This window comes from Pristiophorus japonicus, chromosome 13 (assembly GCF_044704955.1).
Source record: "Pristiophorus japonicus isolate sPriJap1 chromosome 13, sPriJap1.hap1, whole genome shotgun sequence".
NCBI classification, from domain to species: Eukaryota; Metazoa; Chordata; class Chondrichthyes; family Pristiophoridae; genus Pristiophorus; species Pristiophorus japonicus.
This window is the reverse complement of record NC_091989.1, coordinates 46,803,057-46,827,770: the sequence shown is the minus strand read 5'-3', so window position 1 is coordinate 46,827,770 and position 24,714 is coordinate 46,803,057. Positions and strand designations below refer to the sequence as shown.

General features: G+C 43.4%; 1 protein-coding gene and 1 long non-coding RNA gene across 6 annotated transcripts in view; one reads left to right on the top strand and one right to left on the bottom strand.

The window, feature by feature from the left end:
* Positions 1 to 18,245, bottom strand: part of cerk (ceramide kinase) — a 76,815-nt gene extending 58,570 nt beyond the window's left edge. For all 4 annotated transcript variants that reach the window (XM_070897400.1, XM_070897402.1, XM_070897401.1 and 1 more), the window contains exon 1: positions 17,966 to 18,245. In XM_070897400.1, coding sequence (XP_070753501.1) covers positions 17,966 to 18,095 — 130 coding nt within the window. In that variant the 5' untranslated portion in view covers positions 18,096 to 18,245. The remainder of the gene's footprint in view (positions 1 to 17,965) is intronic.
* A 148-nt stretch (positions 18,246 to 18,393) lies between these two features.
* The window catches only part of LOC139277996 (uncharacterized), a 30,452-nt gene continuing 24,131 nt past the window's right edge, over positions 18,394 to 24,714 (top strand). For both annotated transcript variants that reach the window (XR_011596198.1, XR_011596197.1), the window contains exons 1-3: positions 18,394 to 18,480; positions 22,375 to 22,455; positions 22,727 to 22,853. This is a non-coding gene — a long non-coding RNA (uncharacterized lncRNA). The remainder of the gene's footprint in view (positions 18,481 to 22,374; positions 22,456 to 22,726; positions 22,854 to 24,714) is intronic.

The window sequence follows — 24,714 nt, the reverse complement described above, 5'->3', positions numbered from 1 at the left end:
GTGGAAGACAGATCCCTGTACGCTGCGCAGCGAATTCCTCAGACCAGAATCCTACGTTTCTCCAGGACCAACAGGTACTTTTGCAGATTTTTTTTTCGGGTCAGACGTGTTCATACGAAGGAAGCCTCCAACAGTAATGTGCCCCCGCAATGACTTAGAAATTAATTGACTCTGCGCTCATTTTACGTGGGCATGTGAACATTCTGCACTGGAAGAGTTATACCCAACATACTGGTAAAGGATCCTGCATAGACATCCAGGGCCCATGCCTGAAACACTATGTCCTTTGCAAATGCAAATAGGAGGTCTAATGTTTGCTTCAAGTCATCTTTACCAAATTTGTTAGCAACTGATGCAGAATGCACCATGCATGCGGAGGCATTTTCAGGCACTTGCCAGCAAATGCCAACCTTAAAAGGGACCCCTGGAAAGGCAAGTTGTTTTCAAAAAAAAACATTCCTTATTGTGGAGCCAGCAGGAGGAGGAGTGCTCCTGCTGGCTTCACATTAATTTGCGGGCCGCTGCCACAACTCGCCACCCCACCCCCCACCTCCCCATCCCAACCTCTGCTTATCGCCTCGGCCAGCATCAGAGCTGGCTGATCTTAATACTTTCCAGGACAGCGAGCTGCCTCAGGGACTGTGACTGGTGCCAATTTTGCGCCGTCCTGCCACCGACATAATTAGGCACATACAGTACAGGTTGAACCTCCCTCATCCGGAACCCTCGGGACATGGCCTGTTCCGAATGAGCGATACTTCCGGATAAGGGAAGGTCGTGTGTAACCTCCCTTTATCCGGAAATATACCTAATTCGGAAAAGGCCAAGTCCTGTGGATTCCGGATAAGGGGAGGTCATGTGTTTCAACAGTTTACACTTCCAGTGGGAGGGGTCGATGAGGGAGGAAAGCCGGCACTGATTCGACGCTGCAGCAGTCGATGGTTGGGGGGGGGGGGGGGGGGGGGCAGGAGGTGTCGGCGAGCCGAACGGGCCCCCGAAGGTGTTGGTGGGCCCCCGGGCCCCCAAAGGTGTCGACTCCGAAGTTGGGTAAATTTATTTTTCATTGATATGTAAATTTTTCACCGCCCATGTTGTGTGCATGCGCCACTTAGGGATGGTTCCGAACGAGGGGTGGGTCCGAACGAGGGAGTTACGGATAAGGGAGGTTCAACCTGTATCATGATCACATCCTGAACTGGGTGCGATCCATTTTCGAGGCCAAATCAAAAAAGTTAACAGAAATGCATCCATCGACTGCAAAGTGCAGTATGCACAACATGTGTGGAACGAGTCCATGCCTGGACTACTTACTCTTCTAAATAAAACAAATTCTCAACATTTTATTGCAGCTAACAATTAACAAATACCAGAGTGTCAACTTACATTATTTCATGTGAATACCTGAAGTGGGCTTCTGGCCAAGTTTCAATGCCACAAACAGTAGCGCCTGGTTATAAATACCATGTTTGTTCTGAAAACAACAATCACCCAAGCCTTACAGAAGTCTTTGTTTTATTCAACTTTATAAATTCATTACACTTTGAAGGAGGATTAAATTAGCGCTGTAGAGAGATTAGCCTGCCCACTCACCCATAACAAACAAACAATAAGCAAATACTTGGAAATTGCACCTCTACACCTGTCACTTTTCTCAACAGCATTGATACCTCGGATGTTAAATAATCCTGAATTTCACAACGTATCGGAGGATTCTAATATGAACCAAAGAACCAGTTCATTATCAATCAACAATAATAACATTTGTGTGCAATAAAATCTCATACCATTTTTGTACTGAAAAACCTGGTGTACAAGTCAAACCTTCATCATTTTGCATTCATGGGACTTGTGTACAATGATCTGTTTTACATAATTATTCCGCTTCCCTCATAGTTAGAGAGAAGACATATTGAAGGGGGAAGTAAAGTTGCGGAGGATACCTGTACTACCAAATAAACAGATACCAAAAGCGTTGGTAAAACATTTCACCCACTGTGGGTGCCAAACACAAAACAGCCTATTCTTCAATTAGGCAGCAAGATAGTGGAAAATTTAAGTCAAAACCTTCTGTGGTTTTGTATGCTATTGCACTGGAACAGTACAAACAGAATTATGAGCCCAAATTTGGCCAGTACAGATTTCTGGCGCACTCACCAGAGGTGTGCCGCTTTTGCAGAACTCCAAGGGTGCCAAAAATCTTCGGGCCTAGTTTGGCTGCTCCCCAGCCTCTCCTCGATGGTGGCGAAGCATGGCAACTGGGTTCAGGGGCGCACACACGCAGTAGCTCCTCGCCCCCAGAATCTGAATGTGTGCTGCAGGCTATGTGGGAGGAGCCGAAGCGGGCTGCCCCTATCCCTGGCCAAATGGGCTCCCTCATCGGCGGCCCACTGCCTTCCCGGGCTGTATTTTGATAGGACTTCTATTTTTTATTTGTTATTCATTGATTGATTATTACTTTGGTCTTGGTGCTTTAGGTGCTGGTCCTCTCAGCTTCCTTGTATTTTTTATTTGTTATTGAATGCTTAATTTTGTGCTATGTGCTTTAGAATGTACTTACCTGCGCTGATTTCTTAACTCTCCGCAAGGGTTTTCTGTGCAGTCACAAGTGGCCACATTCGCTGGCCTAAGTTAGTTTGGAGCAACTATTAGCTGTCCAAACTGGCTTAAATGGCCAAAACAGGCGTAGGTGGCTGGTAACACCCACTTTTGGAAAAAAAGTTAAAAAATCGTAACAAACTCACTTACACTAGCGCAAATTAAATGTGCAGAATAGTGATTTTTAAGATACTCCAGAAAAATCAAGTTGCTCCAAGAAAAAGAGCAACTCTTGGCCAAATTTGGGCCCTATAAGTCTGATTGCGAAGTTTGCTACATTACAACAGTGACTACACTTAGAAGTACTTCATAGGCTGTAAAGCACTTTGAGACGTCCTGAGGTCAGGAAGGTGCTGTATAAATGCAAGTCTTTCTTTCTAAATGAAATCCTCCTTTTATCCAGCAGAGTTAATTGAAAAACCATTACCAGAGGGTGAAAAAAAAAAATCAAAATATTTGATGAACAGGATACTGGTTGCTACTTTTCAGTAAGGGTACTGGTTGCATTCAAAGCAAATAATTGAATAAAGGAGCACAACATTAATGATCCAAGTACAAACATTCATTTTCTGCCTTTGGAACAGATGAATTATAAACGAATTAGGAAACTTAGTCACTATTCTCCTTCAACCAGTAAAAATGAATACAAACAAATTAGTTACAATATGGTAAAGAATGCCAACTAAAACTCAACTTCATTATTTGTTCTCAGGATGTGGGTGAAGCCGGCAAGGTCACATTTATCCCAGGATTATAACCCAGCAACAATGAAGGAAGTGATACGTGTCCAAATGGAGTGTGACCTAAAGGAGATATTGGTCCTTAAGACACTACTGCTATATACATTTGGCCTTGGCAGAGGCCACAAGGGAAAGAGATGCTGTTGAAACAACCTTTATAAGTTGCTGCAGTGCATCCTGTAGATTATACACACTGCAGCCACAGTGTGCCTGTAGTACAAGAGGTGTGCAATGAGCCAGTGACAGTGGTGCTAATCAAGTGAGCGGCTCTGTTTCGAATGCAGTTAAGCTTTGAGTGTTTTTGTGGCTGCGCTCACCCAGCCAAGTTAATGGTGGAAAAGCTTTTAGGGATCAGGAGGTGAGCACTTATTGCAGAGTAGCCAGCTTCTGCGATCACAGTGCCAATATGGCTGGTCCAGTTAAATGGTAATCCCCAAGATGTTGATTGTGGGGCACTCAGTAATGGTGGTGCCATTGAAAGTCAAGGGAAGATGGCTGGAATTTATCTTATTAGAGATAGTCATTAACTGGTCACTTCCGTGATATGATCATTATCTGCCACTTGTTAAGAAAGCTTGATGTTATCCAGCTGGAGTTTGGCATGCGCTGCATTATCAGGAGTTGTGAATGGAGCTGTACACAGAAACTCTCAGTGAACAGCCCCACTCCTGACCTTATGATGGAGGAAAGGTCATTGATGAGACAACTGAAGATAGTTGGACACAGGCCAATTTTGCAGCAATGTCCCGGGGCTGTAATAATTGGCCTTTGACAAGCACCTTTGTGTCGGGTATGATTCCAGCCATTGAGGTATTCGATGGATGCTGCTCGTTCTTGCATCTAACATTTTTCCTGATAATTTCTTTACATCCTCCAGCTTGCATGATATTTTCCAGGGAAGGCCTGGTGAAGATTCTGGAAATAGGTTAATGATACTCCTGCCATTCAGGAGCACAGTGTCTCGGCTGGTCCAGAGGTGGTGAAGCCACTGGTTTCTGCCTCACCACTGTCATTCTCTTGCAACATGTCACGAACAGCATTTGACATACATCCAGCAAGTAGTTTCTGAATCTGATGGAATTTTGTCCTGTTCAGTCTTTGAATGATATAAACTGATCAGCTTGTACGTTGTTATGCTGCAGAGCAAAATAAATTGAATCTGGCCTAAATTTGAGGTAAAAAAACCCAGAAAAGATATTTATCTAATTTCTAGGATCTTATTAAAATATCCTCCACTTAGTACAGGAGTCATCATCATCGAAATCAAGGAAGGCTTGCTTCCACTCAAAGTGAGTTCTCTGGTGGCTGTACAGTCCAATACGGGAATTACAGTCTCTAACAGGTGGGGCAGATAGTGGTTGAAGGAAAGGGTGGGTGGGGAGCCTGGTTTGTCGCACGCTCCTTCCACTGTCTGTGCTTGGTTTCTATGTGTTCTCGACGACGAGACTAGAGGTGCTCAGCACCCTCCCGTATGCTCTTCCTCCACTTTGGGCGGTCTTGGGCCAGTGATTCCCAGGTGCCGGTGGGGATGTTACACTTTATCATCAAGGAGGTTTTGAGGGTGTCCTTGAAGCGTTTCCTCTGCCCACCTGGGGCTCGCTTGCCATGTTAGAGTTCCGAGTAGAGCACTTGCTTAGAGAATCTTGTGTCAGGCATGCGGACGATGTGGCCTGCCCAATGGAGCTGGTCAAGTATGGTCAACGCTTTGATGCTGGGAATGTTGGCCTGGGCGAGGACATGGACGTTGGTACTTGCCTCATGGTCTACAGGCAGTAGTGATATCCGCCCTCCTGTATGGCTCAAGGATGTGGACTATATACAACAGACACCTCAAAGCACTGGAGAAGTACCACAAGCGCTGCCTCCGCAAGATCCTGCAAATCCACTGGGAGGATAGAAACACCAACATCCGTGTCCTCACCCAGGCTAACAGGAGTAAGCCTTTGTGGTCAACTGGGGTGGGAAAAATTCAAAAGAGCAATCACTTAAGAACATTTTGACAGTTGACATTTGACAGAGCATGACCTCTCCTCCCCTTCAATATAATCTTGTAAAGACTTTTTGATCAGATGCCAAGCAATAATGACAACCATTTAAGAGTATCTAATTACAGAACCTTACAGCACAGGATGTCGTCATTTGGCCCATCATGTCTCTGCCAGCTTTCAAAGAGCTGCCCAATTCAGTTTCACACTCCAGCTTTTTCCTCCCCCCATAACCCTGGAAATTAGTCCTGTTCGGGTACATGACCCATTGCCTTTTTTAAAGTTCCTATGGAATCTGATTCCATCATCCTTTCAGGTAATGCGCTGTAGTTCTTAACAACTCACTGGGTGAAGACATTTTTCATTTCCTCTCTCGCTCTTTTGCCAATTATTTTTAAATTTATGACCTCTGGTTACCAACCCATTTGCCAGAGGAAATAGATCTCCCTACTTGCTCTATCAAAACCCCACATAATTTTGAATACCTTTATTAGGTGTCCCCCTAACCTTCTCTGCTCTGCTCCAAAGAGAACAATCTCTCTACATAACTGAAATCCCTCGTCCCTGGCATCACCCTGGCAAACCACCTCTGGGCCTGGACATCCTTCCAACAAAGTGTGGTGCTCAGAATTATACACAATACTCCAGCTGAGACCTAACCAGTGATTTCTAAAGGTTTTGCATGACTTCCTTGTTTTTGGATTCAATTTACAAAGCCATTATCCCATACACTGGGCTGTAATTTGCAGCCCCTACAGACGCACGAAAACCCGGAACTTTTCTTGACAGATTGTGGAAATATCAGAAAGGATTAAGAAGTTAGTTCACCCCATACGCGCCCTACCGCATCAGCGGACACCACCCAACTAAAGACTACGCAGTAAGAAGTCTTCCACGGCGTTCGGGGTATGGCAAGCAGAACCTACAGAGTCCAGTGAACCTTGAAACAGTGAACCACCACTAACTGACCATAAGAGGATTGGTGAGCATTATCCCTGTTTTGCCCTAGAGTTCAACCTAGTCAGAGTTAGGCATTGGGAGATGGGAGGTGTATCATTTTCTGTAACCCCTTTTGAACGTATGATAAAGTGTTCTTTATTCTAGTGATCACCAGTTTTGACATTGTACTTTTAGTACAATGGGGTCGAAAAAAACTAAAACTCTCTTGCACAAAAAGCAAGCAGGCATTAACCTCAGGGTCAATGAGATAAGAGATGAGGTAAGGTTATAAAACAGCAGGGAAAACTACAGGATAATAAAGCCAAATTCAAAGGAGTCGCCCTGGATAACAGATAGCGTGTAAATAGTTCCGGCAATTGCTAATGATCGAACAAAAGGTCAGATGTAGGAATAACATTGAAAGCTTACGTACAGGAAGGAGTTACCATAACAGGACCAGCTGTGGAAATAGCAAGGGGTGGTAAGAAAGGATTTAATTGATCAAGATAATGTTCACACACGGGAAGGGGACTCAGACTTGGTAACAACTTTTGGAGGCAAAAGACAAGTTGCGATAACAGCAGAATGTCTCTGTATCTTGTAAAAACAAGCAGAGAATTAATAACAACACACATGGTTAACGGAGGGGAAAAAAAGGGTATAAAGATAGACAAGCTTGGACAGTCTGGAGTGAGAACCCGGGAACAACACTCGACAGAAGTAGGGACCAGGGGAGCAACCCTTGAAGGAACAGTGTCAGGACCGGATTGATCACCCGGGATGTATTGGGTAACTATGAGAGTATGTTGAGTTGAACAGAGTTAGTATTTTGAGCGGAAAGGAACACCCTTTGGAATGCCTTTCTGCAGAGTTAAGCAGAGTTAAATAGAGTATAAGTAGCGAGTCTTGTATTGCTTTTGTATTTCTTTTGTATTGGGGAACTATAGCGTATACGTAGTGAGTCTTGTACTTTGCCTGTATTAAACGAACATTAACGATACTGTCATTTGTCTAGTATGTAATTTGATATTTAACTCAGGAACTGTCACAGGCAAATACTAGACACACGATGAACGAAATTGCCATTTGCGCAACAGATCCAACGCATCCCCCGGAAAACGGCATTCGTGGGCGGAGAGTTGGGCTATTTTCCCAACTTCTTCCCAACGAATGTCCATGAAATTCTTACACCTGGTAAAAGCAGGCGAAAACAAAAATAAAATATTTATACATTAAAAACTTTGTGCAATAAGTTAAGTTTATTTTTAGCCCCTTTAAAACATGTAAATTTATTTTTCAAAAAATAAAATTTTTGTTTTAAAAATTTAATTAAATGACATTTAAAATAAATGAAAATATGTAATTTAAAAATAAAATTATTTGAAGTGTAGATAGATTTTCTTGGGTATTCCCATTCATGCCAATGGGATTTCCGTACATACGGAATCCCCATAAGCATGAATTGGGATTCCATTCTTTTATTGGTTGGCTGGTCCACGGTGATCCCAGGGTGCTTGCGAACCTGGGATCACGTGGGCCTCTACTCGCGCGTATCCAGAGAGGCCCAGGACCGTGAATCTCTACCTCCTGGACTACCACGTATGTGGGCATTTTATTTGCGGATCGGACTCATTTCCCCGCGGGAAGCCTCCAACCGCAAATTCAGGGCCTTTTTCTTAACTGCCTTATAGAGAGGGATTTCAGTACCAGAAGTGGAAGTGGGTGACTAAACACGAGCAATGCAAAAGAAAAACAAAACACTGCAGATGCTGGAAATCTGAAAGTAAAACAGAAATAGAAAATGCTAAAAGCAGGTCTGGTAGCATTTGTGGAGAGGGAAACAGAGTTACTTTTGGTTTTCTGACAAGGTTAGTCTGCTCAGACTTTGCATTTATTGGCTATTGGGGAAAGTATGCTGGTTGGAAACAAGGTTGTGAATCAGGACTAAAAATTGTGTATGCACACATGTTTTCTTGGTTACTAAATGACACCATTTCTACAACACTGGAATCCCAGAAACTGCTGCATAAGTGTTTATTGAATCATTTCTAAATTACACAAAATGCCATTAAAGTTATAAATGGATAGCAAAACTTAGCAAGAGATACAACTAGAATATTTCACAATATATAGGGCTCAAAATTGGCACCACAGATTTTTGCCGCACTCACCGGAGTTGCGCCACTTTTGTGGGATGAAAAGAGCGCCGAAAAAATGTCCCCTTATTCTGGCCACTGTGTTGCCTCTCTCGGGGCTTGGCGCAGCGTGGCCAGTCGATTGGGGGGTGGAGCTAGGGCCCTGTACGATAAACAGTGCCGGCAGCTCTCCACATTCGCATTGGAGTGTGCGCGCATGCGCAGTAGCTCCTCGCCTTCAGCGCGTCCTGCAGCTTGTGTGGGAGGGACTCGGTGCTCGCCGCCCAGATCCCTGGCCGAGTGGTCTCACTCACTGGCCGGGCCCATTGTGCGATGCACTGAGGCTGATCCCGACGTTTACAAGTGTGAGGGTTGTGAAGCTGGGTGCTTTCTTCATAACAGAAAGTAGAGTCAGATATGAAAAACCATGCCATAAAAGTGTTTCAAATGAAGACTTCATTAACATTCCTCACTTCTTTAAACAAAAAGTGCCAGGCAAGACAGCCTAAAGCTAGCTTCAGATAAGCTGAGTAGGTACAGGAGTGGGGTCAGACAGAGAGGATTCTTTAGGAAGGGATTGGTGCTGGGGCTGAGATAGGGCACTCTGGGACTGGAATCTGGATTTGCTGCTTCGCTGTTCCCGGGCTGGATGAAGGTAGGGTAGGACTTACTTCTGTTGCACCGGCTGGCCCGCCGACTTCCCAGGCCAAGTTTTGATATGAAGGTAGGACTTAGTTTTATTTTTTATTTCTTCTTGAATGTTTTTATGTCTTCTTGAATGCTTACTACTTGTTGTGCTTTGTTTAGTGCTTTGCAAGGTTCTCTCCACTTCCCTTCCCGCCCCTATCTCTGGCCGAATGGTCTCCGATGTACCTACCTGCGCTGATTTCTTAACTCTCCGCAAGGGTTTTCTGTGCAGCCACAAGTGGCTACATACACTGGCCAAAGTGAGTTTGGAGTAACTGTTAGCTGTCCAAAGTGGCTTAAATGGCCAAAACGGACGTAGGTGGCTGGTAACGCCCCCTTTTGAAAAAAAAAACAAAGTAAAAAAATCCTAACTAACTTACGCTGCCGCAAATTGAATGTGCAAAATGGGGATTTTTAACATACTCCAGAAAAATCAAGTTGCTCCACTGGCCAATTTTGAACCCATAACAGCCAGGATAATAAAACAAAACAATCCTACATGGTCCATTACCTGCAAACAAGCATACAATACATTGCTATATAAAATGCTAATTGTGGAATACTTTGCAAAATAGCTAAGTTCTGGACATTGCATAACAATTGAACTACAGACCATAAAATTCGCCCACAAAGAAATGAAAAAAGGATAAATAGAAAAAGTTTTTCAAAATCAGTTATGCAGGCTCAAAGTATTCCATCAAATACAGTATATGTTCCATTTTGATGTAAGCATACTTCCATAAGATGCAGGATGATGTCTCATACCCTGATTTACAGAACCAGTGAAGTAGCCTGCAACATTCTTTGTTTGGTTTTGCATCTTTGTTAGGCAGGACCCTGAAAGGGTACAAGTGGAAAACAGGACAGAGGGAGTGGTACGTTTGTCTCTGCATCGCTGTCGGGATCATTACAAAAATTTACATTAATTACTAGATCTAGTTAAATATCTTCAGCGAACAATTGTATCAAATTAAGCACTGATAATTATGCTCATTATTGGCTATATTTCCATCGGACTTATGTTTCAAAATTATTTTGAAAAGGGAGCTTATTACAACGTAGTTTGTGATTATAAACTCAAGCTTTTAAAAAAAGATGGATTCACTCAAGCCATTGAGTATGTGAAAAAGGATTGCGAAAGTGGTAGATGGCTAGAGAAGGTAGCAAAAAGATGGAGATAGGGAATCATGGGAAAATGGCTAAAAGAAAATGTCAAGCTGCGATATTTGCCCTGTCGAGACAAACTAAGAATTACTCAGAGTTGTGGTCAAACACGAGTTACGTGAAAAAGCAAAAGTCAGACATGAGTCAGACAGGGGCTGCTATATCCAGCCATGAAATAGGGAAGTGTGATGAGATTCGAAACAATAAACACATCCCTGGAGCCCGCCCTATTTGGAGAGTTGCTAGCCTGCAATTGGGTATGCTATGGGGGAAATCGACCAATGATTGTATAAACTAAGTGTCACTCAAATGTGTTCTGCTGTAACAATGTATAAGTGTTGAGCTTTTGTACTGTTACGTAGCTTGTCAGGACAGAGGTGGACAAACTCGACTCGAGTGTATTCCCCTTTATCTTAACAGGTCCCGGCCGGGAGAATCTACAGAATAAAGGTCTTATGTTGCTAAGACTAAAAGTATTCGTGTGTCAGTGAATTCGCTGAAACAGATTGAAGGGAAAAGAATCCAGTATCAACACCATTTTCAAAACGAGTCCATTTCACTTAAACAGGAATGGAGTACAATGCATTCCCATTTACTGTGACTGTTAATCATCTGGGGTTAATTTTTTCAATGTCACTTTTTAATACTACGACAATTGTGCGCTATGAAAATGTTAACTGGACAACGTGGTAACCAAAAACAGACCATCAAACTGGACATTTAAAATATAGTGCTTTATTTCAGCCAATTAAACAACCATTGATGCATAAATAAATATTCCAGTTGACATAGGAGAGATTTTCTACTTCTGTGTTGGCAGTGCACATCAGGAAATGATTGTGTGCAGTATGCAAGTTCCCACCTATTCATTTTAGTGGGTGGAAAAAATAGATGCTGCACACAATTTTCTGACATATAAATACACTTGAAGCTTTGCTCCAAGGAGTTTCTTGTTTTCGAAGAAAAAGCAGTTTAAATATTTCAGGAACTGGGATGTAGGTCTCTGCTATCTTTCTGCCATCCAACTTTGGGAAACTACATAAAAGGCAGGGGACCCCGCTGAAGAAGCATGAAAAGCTCATTGTGACAATTGTGATTTTTTTGCTCCACAAAAGAAATTGTTAGCAGTAATGATGTTTATAAAAGATTATGCACTCCCGAACTGTTAACAAAATTACAAAAATATCAAAACATGTGTAACTGTTTTAAGTAAGTAACAAATAAGTAATTTAATACCCAATGACACTGTTCATTATGGAACTTGAAGCTTTTGTTCAAATTGGAGCTAACTGTTTTCAACCTTTCCATACTTAATAATTCTCGATACAGGTCAATATAAGAGAGCGGAGTGGATCTACAGAACTGCTTTAGTTTACAAAAATACAACTATGGCAAACGCAAGAAAATGTGTTTAATTTTGTTACCAAACCCATTAGCAAGTATGTGTATGTAGGCTACTGCTTGTAACCATTTGCATGCAATTGCCTATGGCTGCAGTCACAAAATTCACTTGCCATGGTCTTTTTCACGTGGAAATGAAAGTGGGTTTAGGCACATTGACCCATGACCTTTTTTTTTTAAAATTGCCACTCAAACAAGTTGTGGGTCAGTCAGTTAACTTTCTGTGCCAGTGATTTAACCTTTCAGGCCGAGATGATTCTTATTACTTTATTATTCCTTCTGTCCTGCTGAAGGAGGGCCAGGGAGGTGTGCAATTGGTGTCAAAGCGAGCTCAATCAGATCTTTCAATAACTACTGTAATTCTACAAAACTTGAATTTGACCTATTTTCATTCCTTGAGATTGAACTTAAATATTAAAATTGCAGTTTAATTTTCTAATGTCTAAATCATAACCTATTCGAGACTTCTTTTTGTTAGAATGCACCAAACTTCACTTTTACAGAAAACATTTAAAATTTTTCACGAGACATACCTTTGGACACTCATCAAATTAGTAAAGCCCCCACTAGATTCCTGCAGATCACGCCTTTGGCACTCTTTCTTGAAAGTCTGTATACAGGCTGGAAACGTGCATCTCAATATGGACACAATATAGGCAACACCTCAACAGGGACAAGACAAACAACTTCATTTGATACATTTATTTAATATTTAATTGGTATCCAACAGATGAGTGCTAAGTTTTAAAGCTACTACGATTATGTCTACATGATACCACAAAGTACACATGCTGGGGCTAAGAAAACAAGTTCAAGTGGAAAAAGATAAAATAACTGTAATGTGAAGTTTGTAACTAGTAACTTACATGGAGCCTCTTGCTTCCCTCAGAGATAATACAGATAATTGGTTATCAAAAATTTACAGCAGTAGAGAGGACAGTGAGCATTGTTCAGATTTCTCTAAAAATGTATTTCCCATCACACAAACAGAAAACATGCTAGAGAGAATGAACAATTTGGTGGATTGTGCTGCTACTCTTCAATGCAATCTCTGGTATCGAAGTTTCAAATTTGCAATTCCACTCCTGTAAAGTTTGGTTTCACCCCCTCCCTACTGGGCTGTTTTCTTTCTCCTGTTGTATCAAATAACTTGACCTTTGCTATTGTATTAATGAGCAATTTGCATACAGAGAGATCAATGCAGAGCACAAGAGTCCACAGGCAAAATAAAACATGTATGAACAAAAGGGTTTGACAAACCTAGATGAAGCTCAGAAACACAGTAGCCAATGAGCATTAATTGCTATGCGACTGGAATCTCATTTATCGAAATGCTGTGCTATTTCTATACCTTTGCGGTTCTGTATGCAAATTGCTCATTAATACAATAGCAAAGGTCAAGTTATTTGATACAACAGGAGAAAGAAAACAGCCCAGTAGGGAGGGGGTGAAACCAAACTTTACAGGAGTGGAATTGCAAATTTGAAACTTCGATACCAGAGATTGCATTGAAGAGTATCAGCACAATCCACCAAATTGTTCAATGCTGAATAAAAAGCTTGTCATTGCCTATCTCCACCGTGGAAATATCAGAAAGGCTAAAAAGTTAGTTCAGACCCGGGGTCTAAAAAACTAAAACTCTCTTGCACAAAAACAAGCAGGGGTTAACCTCAGGGTCTTGGAGATAAGAGATGAGGTAAAGTTGTAAAGTTGGGAAGCTACAGGATAATAAAACCAAATTCAAAGTAGTCGCCCTGGGTAAGAGATAGTGTGTAAATACTGAACGCCAACGCATAAAGTTCCGGCAAAAGGTCAGGTGTAGGAATATCAGATTGAAGGCCAATGGACAGGAGGGAGTTACCATAACAGGAGACAGCAAGGGGTGGTAAGAAAGGATTTTATTAATTAAGATAATGTTCACACACGGGGAGACTGCCGACTTGGTAATAACTTGGAGGCGAGAGACAAGTTGCGATAACAGCAGAATGTGTCTGTATCTTGTAGAAACAAGTAGGCAATTAATAGCAACACACGGTTAACTGAGGGACAAAAAAGGTACAAAGATAGACAAGCTCTGACAGTACGGAGCAAGAACCCGGAAACAACACTCGACAGAAGAAGGGACCAGGGAGTGACCCGTGAAGGAACAGTGTCAGGACCGGATTGATCACCCAGGAAGTATTGGGTAACTATGAGAGTATGTTGAGTTGAACAGAGTTAGTATTTTGAGCGGAAAGGATCACCTTTTGGAACGCCTTTTCTGCAGAGTTAAGCAGAGTTAAAGAGAGTACAAGTAGTGGTTCTTGTACTACTTCTGTATTGGCGAACTATACAGTCTAAGTCGTGAGTCTTGTACTTTTCCTGTATTAAACAAACATTAACAATACTGTCATTTGTCGAGTGTGTAATTTGATATTTAACTCAGGAAGCGTCACAGGCAACTACTAGTCACACGACTAGCGAAATTGCCGCTTGCGCAACATCCACCTACCTCAGTTGCTGAAATCCTCATCCATGTCAGTTACCTTTAGACTGAAGTATTCCAATGCTCTCCCAGCCAGCCTCCCACCTTGCACCCTTCGTAAACATAAGCTTGTTCAAAATTCTGCTGCCCATATTCCAACTTGAATTAAATTTTGTACACCCATCATCCCTGTGCTTGATGACCTACATTGGTTCCTGGTCTGGCAATGCATCTATTTTAAAATTCTCATCCTAGTTTTCAAATCCCTCCTCTCCCTATCTCTGTTAACTCTTCCAGCCCTACAACCCTTAGAGATCTCTGCGCTGCTCCAATTCTGGCCTCTTGCACATTTCTGATTTTCTCTGTTCCACTTTTGGCAGCCATGCATTCAACTGTCTAGGCCCCAAGCTCTGGAATTCCCTCCCGATATCTGTTTACCACTTTCTGCTCCTTAAAATCTACCTCTGACCACCTGTCCAACTATTTCATGTGGCTTGGTGTCAAATTTTACTTAATAACATTCCTGTGAAACGCATTGGGATATTTTACTATATTAAAGGCATTATATAAATACATAAGAACGTAAGAAATAGGAACAGAAGTAGGCCATACGGCCCCTCGAGACTGCTCCGCCATTCAATAAGATCATGGCTGATCCGATCATGGACTCAGCTCCACTTCCCCGCCCGCTCCCCATAACCCCTTATCGTTTAAGAAACTGTCTATTTCTTTAATAAATTTATAAATTTATTCAATGTCCCAGCTTCCACAGCTCTCTGAGGCAGCAAATTCCACAGATCCACAACCCTCTGAGAAGAAAACATTTCTCCTCATCTGTTTTAAATGGGCAGCCCCTTATTCTAAGATCGTGCCCTCTAGTTCTAGTCTCCCCCATCAGTGGAAACATTCTCTCTGCATCCACCTTGTCAAGCCCCCTAAAAATCTTATACATTTCGATAAGATCACCTCTCATTCTTCTGAACTCCAATGAGTAGAAGCCCAACCTACTCAACCTTTCCTCATAAGTCAACCCCCTCATCCCCGGAATCAACCTAGTGAACCTTCTCTGAACTGCCTCCAAAGCAAGTATATCCTTTCGTAAATATGGAAACCAAAATTGCACTCAGTATTCCAGGTGTGGCCTCACCAAAACCTTGTATAGCTGTAGCAAGACTTCCCTGCTTTTATACTCCATTCCCTTTGCAATAAAGGCCAAGATACCATTGGTCTTCCTGATCACTTACTGTACCTGCATGCTACCCTTTTGTGTTTCATGCACAAGTACCCCCAGGTCCCACTGCACTTTACAATCTTTCTCCATTTAAATAATAACTTGCTCTTTGATTTTTTCTGCCAAAGTGCATGACCTCACACTTTCCAACATTATACTCCATCTGCCAAATTTTTGCCCATTTAGCCTATCTATGTCCTTTTGCAGATTTTTTGTGTCCTCCTCACACATTGCTTTTCCTCCCATCTTTGTATTGTCAGCAAACTTGGCTATGTTACACTCAGTCCCTTCTTCCAAGTCATTAATATAGATGCAAGTTGGTGTTATGATTAACCTCATTCACTGAATATCCTGAACATACCGCCTTGGCTCACTGAACACTGACTGGTGAGGTATCATGGAACTGTAGTGCTGCATTAAATTGGTGTTTTCACACTACTATGCTCATGTGACTTCATCTTGCTCTTGTGAATGGTGGAACTGACCAGAGAACCAGATTCAAATTACTTGCAAATCCTTTGAATAAAAGTATCATGCAATTTGAAACTGACTTTTCCGACATTACAAATATAACTACACTTCAAAAATACTTAATTGGCTATAAAGCACTTCAGGACATCCCAAGGTCACGAAAGGCACTATATAAATGCAAGTCTTTATTTTTGACTTGCCTGCATCCCCAATGAGATAAATACGGGATATATTTGTTGCGGTTTGTCTTTATGGTTCAATTTACTAGACTGGCATTTCCAATCAATCAGAGCTGCTTTTTTCAACTAATCTTGTTACATTGCAATTTTTCCACATCAACATTAATCACATGGCAACTCCAACAACTGCAAATACCAATACATCTAATACAAATTTCCTCTTCAACATCCAAGATTATTTCACATGACAACAATGCCGACAATCCCTGATTTTCAATTATTCCCATGAGACAAACTAGAGCTGACTGCACAAAACTAAAAGCACATATAAAATAATTAAATTTAAGTCTAAGAACTGATGACATTTGATTTGTAAACATTTTCAACAATCCAGCACACTAATCTTAAAGAATGGCAAATGGTCGTAAAAAGCTATGTTTGCCAAAATGTGAAAGATTACCCGTGGAAATTTTAATTTCATCTTTAAATACTAAACAAAAAATTATTGCCAATTTTTCCCCCTGCCTAATGTTGTACAGTCCAATGGATGCAAGTTTTTCTTTGGGATGTCCACAAGTGACTATTTATTATTCAAGTGCAAGCCTTGACAGCAAGTGTCAGCATCCCATTGGACTGCTGGAGAACATCACAGCTGAGGCAGATATTCTTCTCACCTAATGTCCATAGGTGTGCACTTCCATCAGGAGTTGCTGTATATTGACCAAGCGTGGAAACTCTGCTTACATCACCCTCCATTACCTAGAGTCAGTGATACAAATGGCAGCAATCCCACTGCTGTTCCATCTTAAACTAAACACACTGCCCAGAAATTAAATCTGGGACCTTACAGGTCTGAATGGCTGACCCCTCAATTCCTATTCTCAAAAATAAAGCTTTACAAGTCACATGGAAACCTAAAACAACAAAGATTTGGCTTCTATTTTACTGCACATGTTATGCAGCTGTGAAACCAGAACCCCTTCACTGTAATGCAAAATGTGCAGTTCGACTGGCCACTATTAAGAGCAAAACATCTTATTTTCTGTTAACCAGATCAACACAAATTGCTTCAATTATTGGTTTCAGATCCAGTTCAATTTTTGCAATGCCTCTTCATAATCAATTATGGGGACCTAAAAAAAGTTATTTTCGCTGAAAACCAGATGGATAACTGCAGTCCATTGTGTGAACAGCAATGCAACAAGTAGGGAACGAGGAAATACAATTATAACAAAAAGAGATTTTAAAATCTCAATCTTTTGATTGAATTAATGCATTGCACAGTCGAATTTTAGACTGTAATTCCAGGTAATGGACAGAATTGTAATACAACTGAAATATTTGGCATGGGCAAATATGTGATGTCCATTGCATCTCAAACAGCTGAACTATATTGTTTAAATTCATCACCGTTCCCTCTGCACACTGAAAAGTATGAACTGTAAATAATTCCATAAGACAACTGCCATCTTAGGGGTATTAGATGATATAGCAAAAAGGACAGAGGGAGAAAACCGCCACGAGAGCACAGCTGTAAGAAAGTTGCAGCGTGTTAAAGTCCATTGAATAAAGTCCATTCAACTTTTCTTTGAAACTTAAAAAGTGTCTAACTTCAAAACCAGCAGTAAACACCTGATGATGGGGTTGCGCCTGGAGCTGACCAGCCAGGCGGGCTGCGAACCCCCGGGTTTCAGGACATCGCAATCCGTTAGAATACTTTAATCCCTTTTGCTTGTTGCTTTTCACACACACAGCCGTGGCCTCCGGGTTCAGCCCGCCTAGCTCATTCACCATGGCTCTCGATCCGGATGGTTACTGTCTACTTTGACAGAAAGGGGCTTTTTAGAAATAAACAACTGCCCCCACCACCACAAATACAAACAAAGCCCAACAACTGCTTGTCGTTCTCTCCCCGGCCGAACGACGGGAGGCACCGACACCTGCGCAGCCTCCGAGCGGCGGCTCTTCACTCACCTCCTGCGGCTGACAAGAGTTTCCTCGGGCGCAGCGACTGCCAGGACAAAACGGACTCTGTTAAGGTGACTTCGAATAGCTGGTTATCGGCTAACAAGTGCGAAACCATCAGCGGGGGCGGCTGCTCCATGGCTGTCCGGGAACTAGCGTTGCGATTTGTAATGGGGTGGGGGTTGGGGAAGAGGGTTAAGGACTTCGGCTGTCAAGACGCCATCATCTCCCAGTGCGTCTCGCACCTTCGCCCGATCTGCAAGCGGTTCTCCCGGCCGTCCTCACCCGCTCCGATCCGCGCCTAGCAGACGTCACTGCGCACGCCGCTGAGGGAACGCGCAGCTGGTCAACAGCCGCACGGGGGGCGGGGCGTGGCCACGCTCGCCTCGCGCCTGGTCAACGGCAGTAGGGGGGCGTGGCTACGCTCACATCGCGCCCAGCCAACGGTCGCAGCGGGGAGGGGGAAGCAGGGGGCGTAGCCACGCTCGCTTCGCACTCGCCCCGTGTCGCAGACGGGAGCTGAGGTGAGGATGGTGCTCATGACTAATCTCATATTTCATGTGAATGGGTGGTGGGAGAAGTGCTAACTTGTCTTATCATTTTACATTCTACCGGACCTGTGCTTTGTTTGCAATATGTTGGTTGCCTCCCCTCGCCCCTTTTGCTCCCTTCTTCACCCACTTCTCGTTGCTGGGGTAACTGCTGCCTAGCTGCCAGTCATCCTTGGCATCTCACCGGTGGCCATTCAGGGCTAACCCTTGAGAGAGAACACTGGCAGATTCTTTGATCACTGGGGTTATCATAGCGGAAGCCTGGTGGCCCCGATATATAAAAACAGTGGCTGCATTTCAACAATAATTCACTGGGTGTGAAATACTTTGGGGCATCTCGAAAACATGGTGAGGAACTATATAAATGCCAGTTCTTCTTAACTGAGCCTGCTGGCAGATCAAGAATTGCCGGGGCCATTCTGTATATCAAGAGTGTCCATTCAACAAAGCCCTTACAGTTGCGGGAAGGGAGTAGCTGAGGGCATGGCCACACTCACTTTGCGCGATTACAGACCCAATCCACGTCCGGACTGGTGCTAATCAGGGCTGCGTCATTGCCCCGACCCTCTTCTCAATCTTCCTTGCTGCCATGCTCCACCTCACAGTCAACAAGCTCCCCGCTGGAGTGGAACTAAACTACAGAACCAGTGGGAACCTGTTCAACCTTCGCTGTCTCCAGGCCAAGTCCAAGACTACCCCAACCTCTATTGTCAAGCTACAGAACATGGACGACGCCTGCATCTGCGCACATACAGAGGCTGAACTCCAGGATATAGTCGACGTATTTACTGAGGCGTATGAAAGCATAGGCCTTACGCTAAAGGTCCTCCACCAGCCTGTCCTCGCCGCACAGCACTGCCCCCCAGTCATCAAGATTCACAGCGCAGCCCTGGACAATGTGGACCATCTCCCATACTTCAGGAGCCTCTTCTCAACAAGAGCAGGCATTGACGACGAGATTCAACACCGCCTCCAGTGCGCTTGGCCGCCTGAGGAAAAGAATGTTTGAAGACCATGCCCTCAAAACTGCCACCAAGCTCATGGTCTACAGGGCTGTAGTAATACCCGCCCTCCTGTATGGCTCAGAGACATGGACCATTGTACAGTAGACCCCTCAAGTTGCTGGAGAGATACCACCAACGATGTCTCCGCAAGATCAACATCCCCAGCATGGAAGCACTGACCACACTTGATCAGCTCCGCTGGGCAGGAGCATTGTTCGCACGCCTGACACAAGACTTTCAAAGCAAGCGCTCTGCTCGGAACTCTGTTACGGCAAACGAGCCAAAGGTGGGCAGAGGAAACGTTACAAGGACACCCTCAAAGCCTCCCTGATAAAGTGCAACATCCCCACCGACACCTGGGAGTCCCTGGCCGAAGACCGCCTTAAGTGGAGGAAGTGCAACCGGGAGGGCGCTGAGCACCTCGACTCTCATTGGCGAGAGCATGCAGAAATCAAGCGCAGGCAGCGGAATGAGCGTGCGTTAAACCAGTCCCACCCACCCCTTCCCTCAACAACTATCTGCCCCCTCTGATAGAGTCTGTGATTCTCGTATTGGACTGTTCAGCCACCTAAGAACTAATTTTAAGAGTGGAAGCAAGTCCTCCTCGATTCTGAGGGGCTGCCTACGATGATGATACTGTTAACAACTTTATCCTGGCACATAGATACATGGCCCCTGAGTAGTGACATTCCCCTTTACAGAAGCCTCCCCACCTGCCTATATTTTCCACCACTACCCTTGCTGTAATGGCCGTCCTCTCTCCCTACTCCTCTTGCATCTTCTCTTTGATCTTCTCATGCTCTTCCATCATTAATACTTCACTTTTAAAATCATCAGTGCTTACTCTCCCATTGATTCCTTACTGAGATGCTATTTTCTGTTCCCTCAGCCTCTCCACCAAGCAACTCCTAATCGACTTAACCACCCTCCTAACTTTTTCCCTGACTAGCACCTTTCATAGAACCTCCCCATCCATACCTGTGGCCACATTCTCAACCTCATCATTTCTCGCAGTCTTTCTTCACTCAAAGCTTTAATTACTGATGAGGTAATTTCTGATTGTTACTTCATCTCCATTACCACTTACATCCCCAACACTCCTCAAATCCCACTCTTCTCAACACTCCTTTTAAAAAAAACTGTCAGTTCCCTCACAAATTCACTCAAAATTTCCAACTCTTTCACTGTTGGTCCTTTACAAGACCTCTGGCAGGTAACCTGCTTAACTGTCTTGTTTCTACCTTCAGTGGCCTTGCACCAGTAAATCAATCACTGTCTCCCACACATAGGAATACTCAAGCAGAGGTTTCGGTGTTTCGACTGCTCGGTGGGGTCTCCCTGCTGTACGTCCCAGAGAGTGTCATGCAGAGCGATCTGTATTTTGAGGAGACAGAGCAACATCATCAAACAAAAAAGACTGTGTTAAAATAAAATTGAATATAGAGAAAATAAATAACCAGGGAATGAATATGGTAATGTACTGAGAGGTTTGTGACTCCTTGAACAATTATGTTTAAACCTCTTTAAGGTACAGATATAAAGGCTTAATGTACTGAGAGGTCTTGTAATACATTGGACATTAAGTTTTAAACCATATTAACACGCACAGAGGCCGTGCGAGATTGGAAACCCCCTGATCAGATAACTATTGTAAAAACAGAAATTGTGCAAAGACAGCTGCAACGCATTATCGGTGACAACCAATGGCAGTTGAGCATGATGCATATGCGCGATGGGAAACTAATCAACAGTAATTATGTACTTATCGGGTAAAACAGTATAAAACGTGTGCGAAATGTATTGCACGTCGAAGATCCGTTCTCAGAGGTCTGAGAAGTGAGATGCTTCCCCTGCAGGCTTGATTAAAGTTAGTGTTCTTATTTATCCGAGGTGTCTGCCTGCTGATTCCGGGTCAAAGAGTAGTCGAGTTTTTATATCAATTACTCCACTCTTACACTGCAGGAAGGAAGAAGCACCAGAGGAACGAGGGCCACATCAGCACCTTGCCATTAGAAGTACCAGCTATTTTGCTGAGCTCACACCCCTGCGCAGAGCTTATAACAGTCTTTATTAGACTTCCACACTCCCTTCATACTGCATTGAAGAACATTCAAACCATTCAGATAAGTTTTATATCAATTACATTCTGACAATACAGACTTCAAAATTGCTATGAAACCACACTGCAGATCAAAGTGCCAAATATGATAAAAGTGATTGATTTATTGCCAAGTATAAAAAATGCCTTTCATTCATTTCTCACACGGTGATCGACCCATAGTGATTTTCTTTAAAGAAGGTTTCCTTACTATACCACTTGTACAAGGCACTCCCCGAGTGACATGTGCAGAATTGGTGGAAGGCTGCTGGTCCTCATTTGAAAACCCTTGAAATGCTCGAGGATGATGACTTCTGGATGCTTGAGCCTGTGAGGGCCTGGCCGCAGGCTGCTGTAGCTCAGCTACTGTGGAGATAGTGTGGCTCAGCTGACTTGTTGCCACTATTGGTGGGTATTATTTGAGGGGGAAAATGTGCAGACATGCTGATGTCCTGAGAAGAGTCCCGTATGCACTGCTGTCATTGCACAACTTCCACTCCCTTTGGGCTGACCTCATCACACCCAATGATCTGCAGGAGAGCATATTGCAGAAGATGACCAACCTCTTCAAAGCCTCTTATCTATTCAATCCACCAATCTCTCCATTGTGGAGCCGAGAATCTGGTTGCGGACTCCTCAGCCATAGTGGTGAAGTTCCTTGGCACACCTTGCAATACTCTGTACAGTTGTTGGTGTGAGGTCATCAGTCTTCTCACAGTGCGTCCTCAGTGCAATTGTTCACCTCTGTGGTCTGTTCTTCTGCAGGAGCCTCTTGTTAAGAAGACCCTGGAAGAAAGAGAAAAGGGAGAAGAGTTAAGATGGGAGCAAGAAGTTATACATGATCAGGTGACAGTCTTGAGAATGCAGATTGAAGTTGCTAAGCTTGTTGCATCTGTGCTGAAATAAAAACAAAAAATACTGTAAATACTGAGCAGTGTGGGCAGCATCTGTGGGGAAGGAAACAGTTAACATTTCAAGTCAATGACCTTTCATCAGAACTGGAAAATGTTAGAGACGTAACAGATTTTAAACGTGCAGAGGCAGGGAATGATGTCGAGGTGTACTTACCCTTGCTGCTCTTGTGAGGCCATTAAACCTCTTTCTACATTGCACCCAGGTCCTGGTTTGCTACCTACCCCATCTGCTGGATTCCTTCCACAAATTAAAATCGGGGCTATATGAGGGCTGGTGGGTTGGATGATGAAGGCAAGGATGACCTAATCAAGTTGCAACAGGAGGAACAGGTGAGAGCAGAAGCACAGGGAGTGGGACAGTTTCAGTTGGGGATCTGTCTACCAAGGTGGAGGACACTTCAGAAATACTGGTGTCGAAGGTGAGATAATCAAAGTAGATGTGATGGAGACAGAAACTGAGAAATCAATGGTGTACTTGCAGGAAAGCGTTGTGATGAAGAATTATCTGTGAAATTGTGAAAGTCACTGGGCTTGTAATATAGATCTGTGGCTATCCCATCCAGGGAAAGGAAGATTGAGAGATGAATACATAGAGTTAAGGGATGGGTGGAAATTTGAAGCCTAGTTAATGAAATTTTGAAGCAGCATTGACACAGTTATTAACATAGAAACATAGAAAATAGGTGCAGGAGTCGGCCATTCAGCTCTTCGAGCCTGCACCACCATTCAATATGATCATGGCTGATCATGCAATTCAGTACCCCATTCCTGCTTTCTCTCCATACCCCTTGATCCCTTTAGCCATAAGAGCCACATCTAACTCCCTTTTGAATATATCTAACGAACTGGCCTGAACAACTTTCTGTGGCAGAGAATTCCACAGGTTCACAATTCTCTGTGTGAAGAAGTTTCTCCTTATCTCAGTCCTAAATGGCTTACCCTTTATCCTTAGACTGTGACCCCTGGTTCTGGACTTCCCCAGCATCGGGAACATTCTTCCTGCATCTATCCTGTCCAGTCCCGTCAGAATTTTATATGCTTCTATGAGATCCCCTCTCATTCTTCTAAATTCCAGTGAATATAAGCCTAGTCAATCCAGTCTTTCCTCATATGTCAGTCCTGCCATCCCGGGAATCAGTCTGGTGAACCTTCGCTGCACTCCCTCAATAGCAAGAATGTCTTTCCTCAGATTAGGAGACCAAAACTGCACACAATATTCCAGGTGTGGCCTCACCAAGGCCCTGTACAACTGCAGTAAGACCTCCCTGCTCCTATACTCAAATCCTCTCGCAATGAAGGCCAACATATCATTTGCCTTCTTCACCGCCTGCTGTACCTGCATGCCAACTTTCAATGACTGATGTACTATGACACCTAGGTCTCGTTGCACCTCCCCTTTTCCTAATCTGTCACCATTCAGATAATATTCTGCCTTCCTGTTTTTGCCACCAGAGTGAATGACCTCACTTTTATCTACATTATACTGCATCTGCCATGCATTTTCCCACTCACCTTACCCGTCCAAGTCACCCTGCAGCCTCTTAGCATCCTCCTCACAGCTCACCCTACCACCCAGTTTAGTGTCATCTGCAAACTTGGAGATATTATATTCAATTCCTTCATCTAAGTCATTAATGTATATTGTAAATAGCTGGGGTCCCAGCATTGAACCTTGCGGTACCCCACTGGTCACTGCCTGCCATTCTGAAAAGGATCCGTTTATTCCTATTCTTTGCTTCCTGTCTGCCAACCAGTTCTCTATCCACGTCAATACATTACCCCCAATACCATGTGCTTTAATTTTGCACACCAATCTCTTGTGTGGGACCTTGTCAAAAGCCTTTTGAAAGTCCAAATACACCACATCCACTGGTTCTCCCTTGTCCACTCTACTAGTTACATCCTCAAAAAATTCTAGAAGATTTGTCGAGCATGATTTCCCTTTCATGAATCCATGCTGACTTGGACCGATCCTGTCACTGCTTTCCAAATGCGCTGCTATTACATCTTTAATAATTGATTCCAATATTTTCCCCACTACCGATGTCAGGCTAACCGGTCTATAATTTCCTGTTTTCTCTCTCCCTTTTTTAAAAAGTGGGGTTACATTAGCTACCCTCCAATCCATAGGAACTGATCCAGAGTCTATAGAATGTTGGAAAATGTCCACCAATGCATCCACTATTTCTAG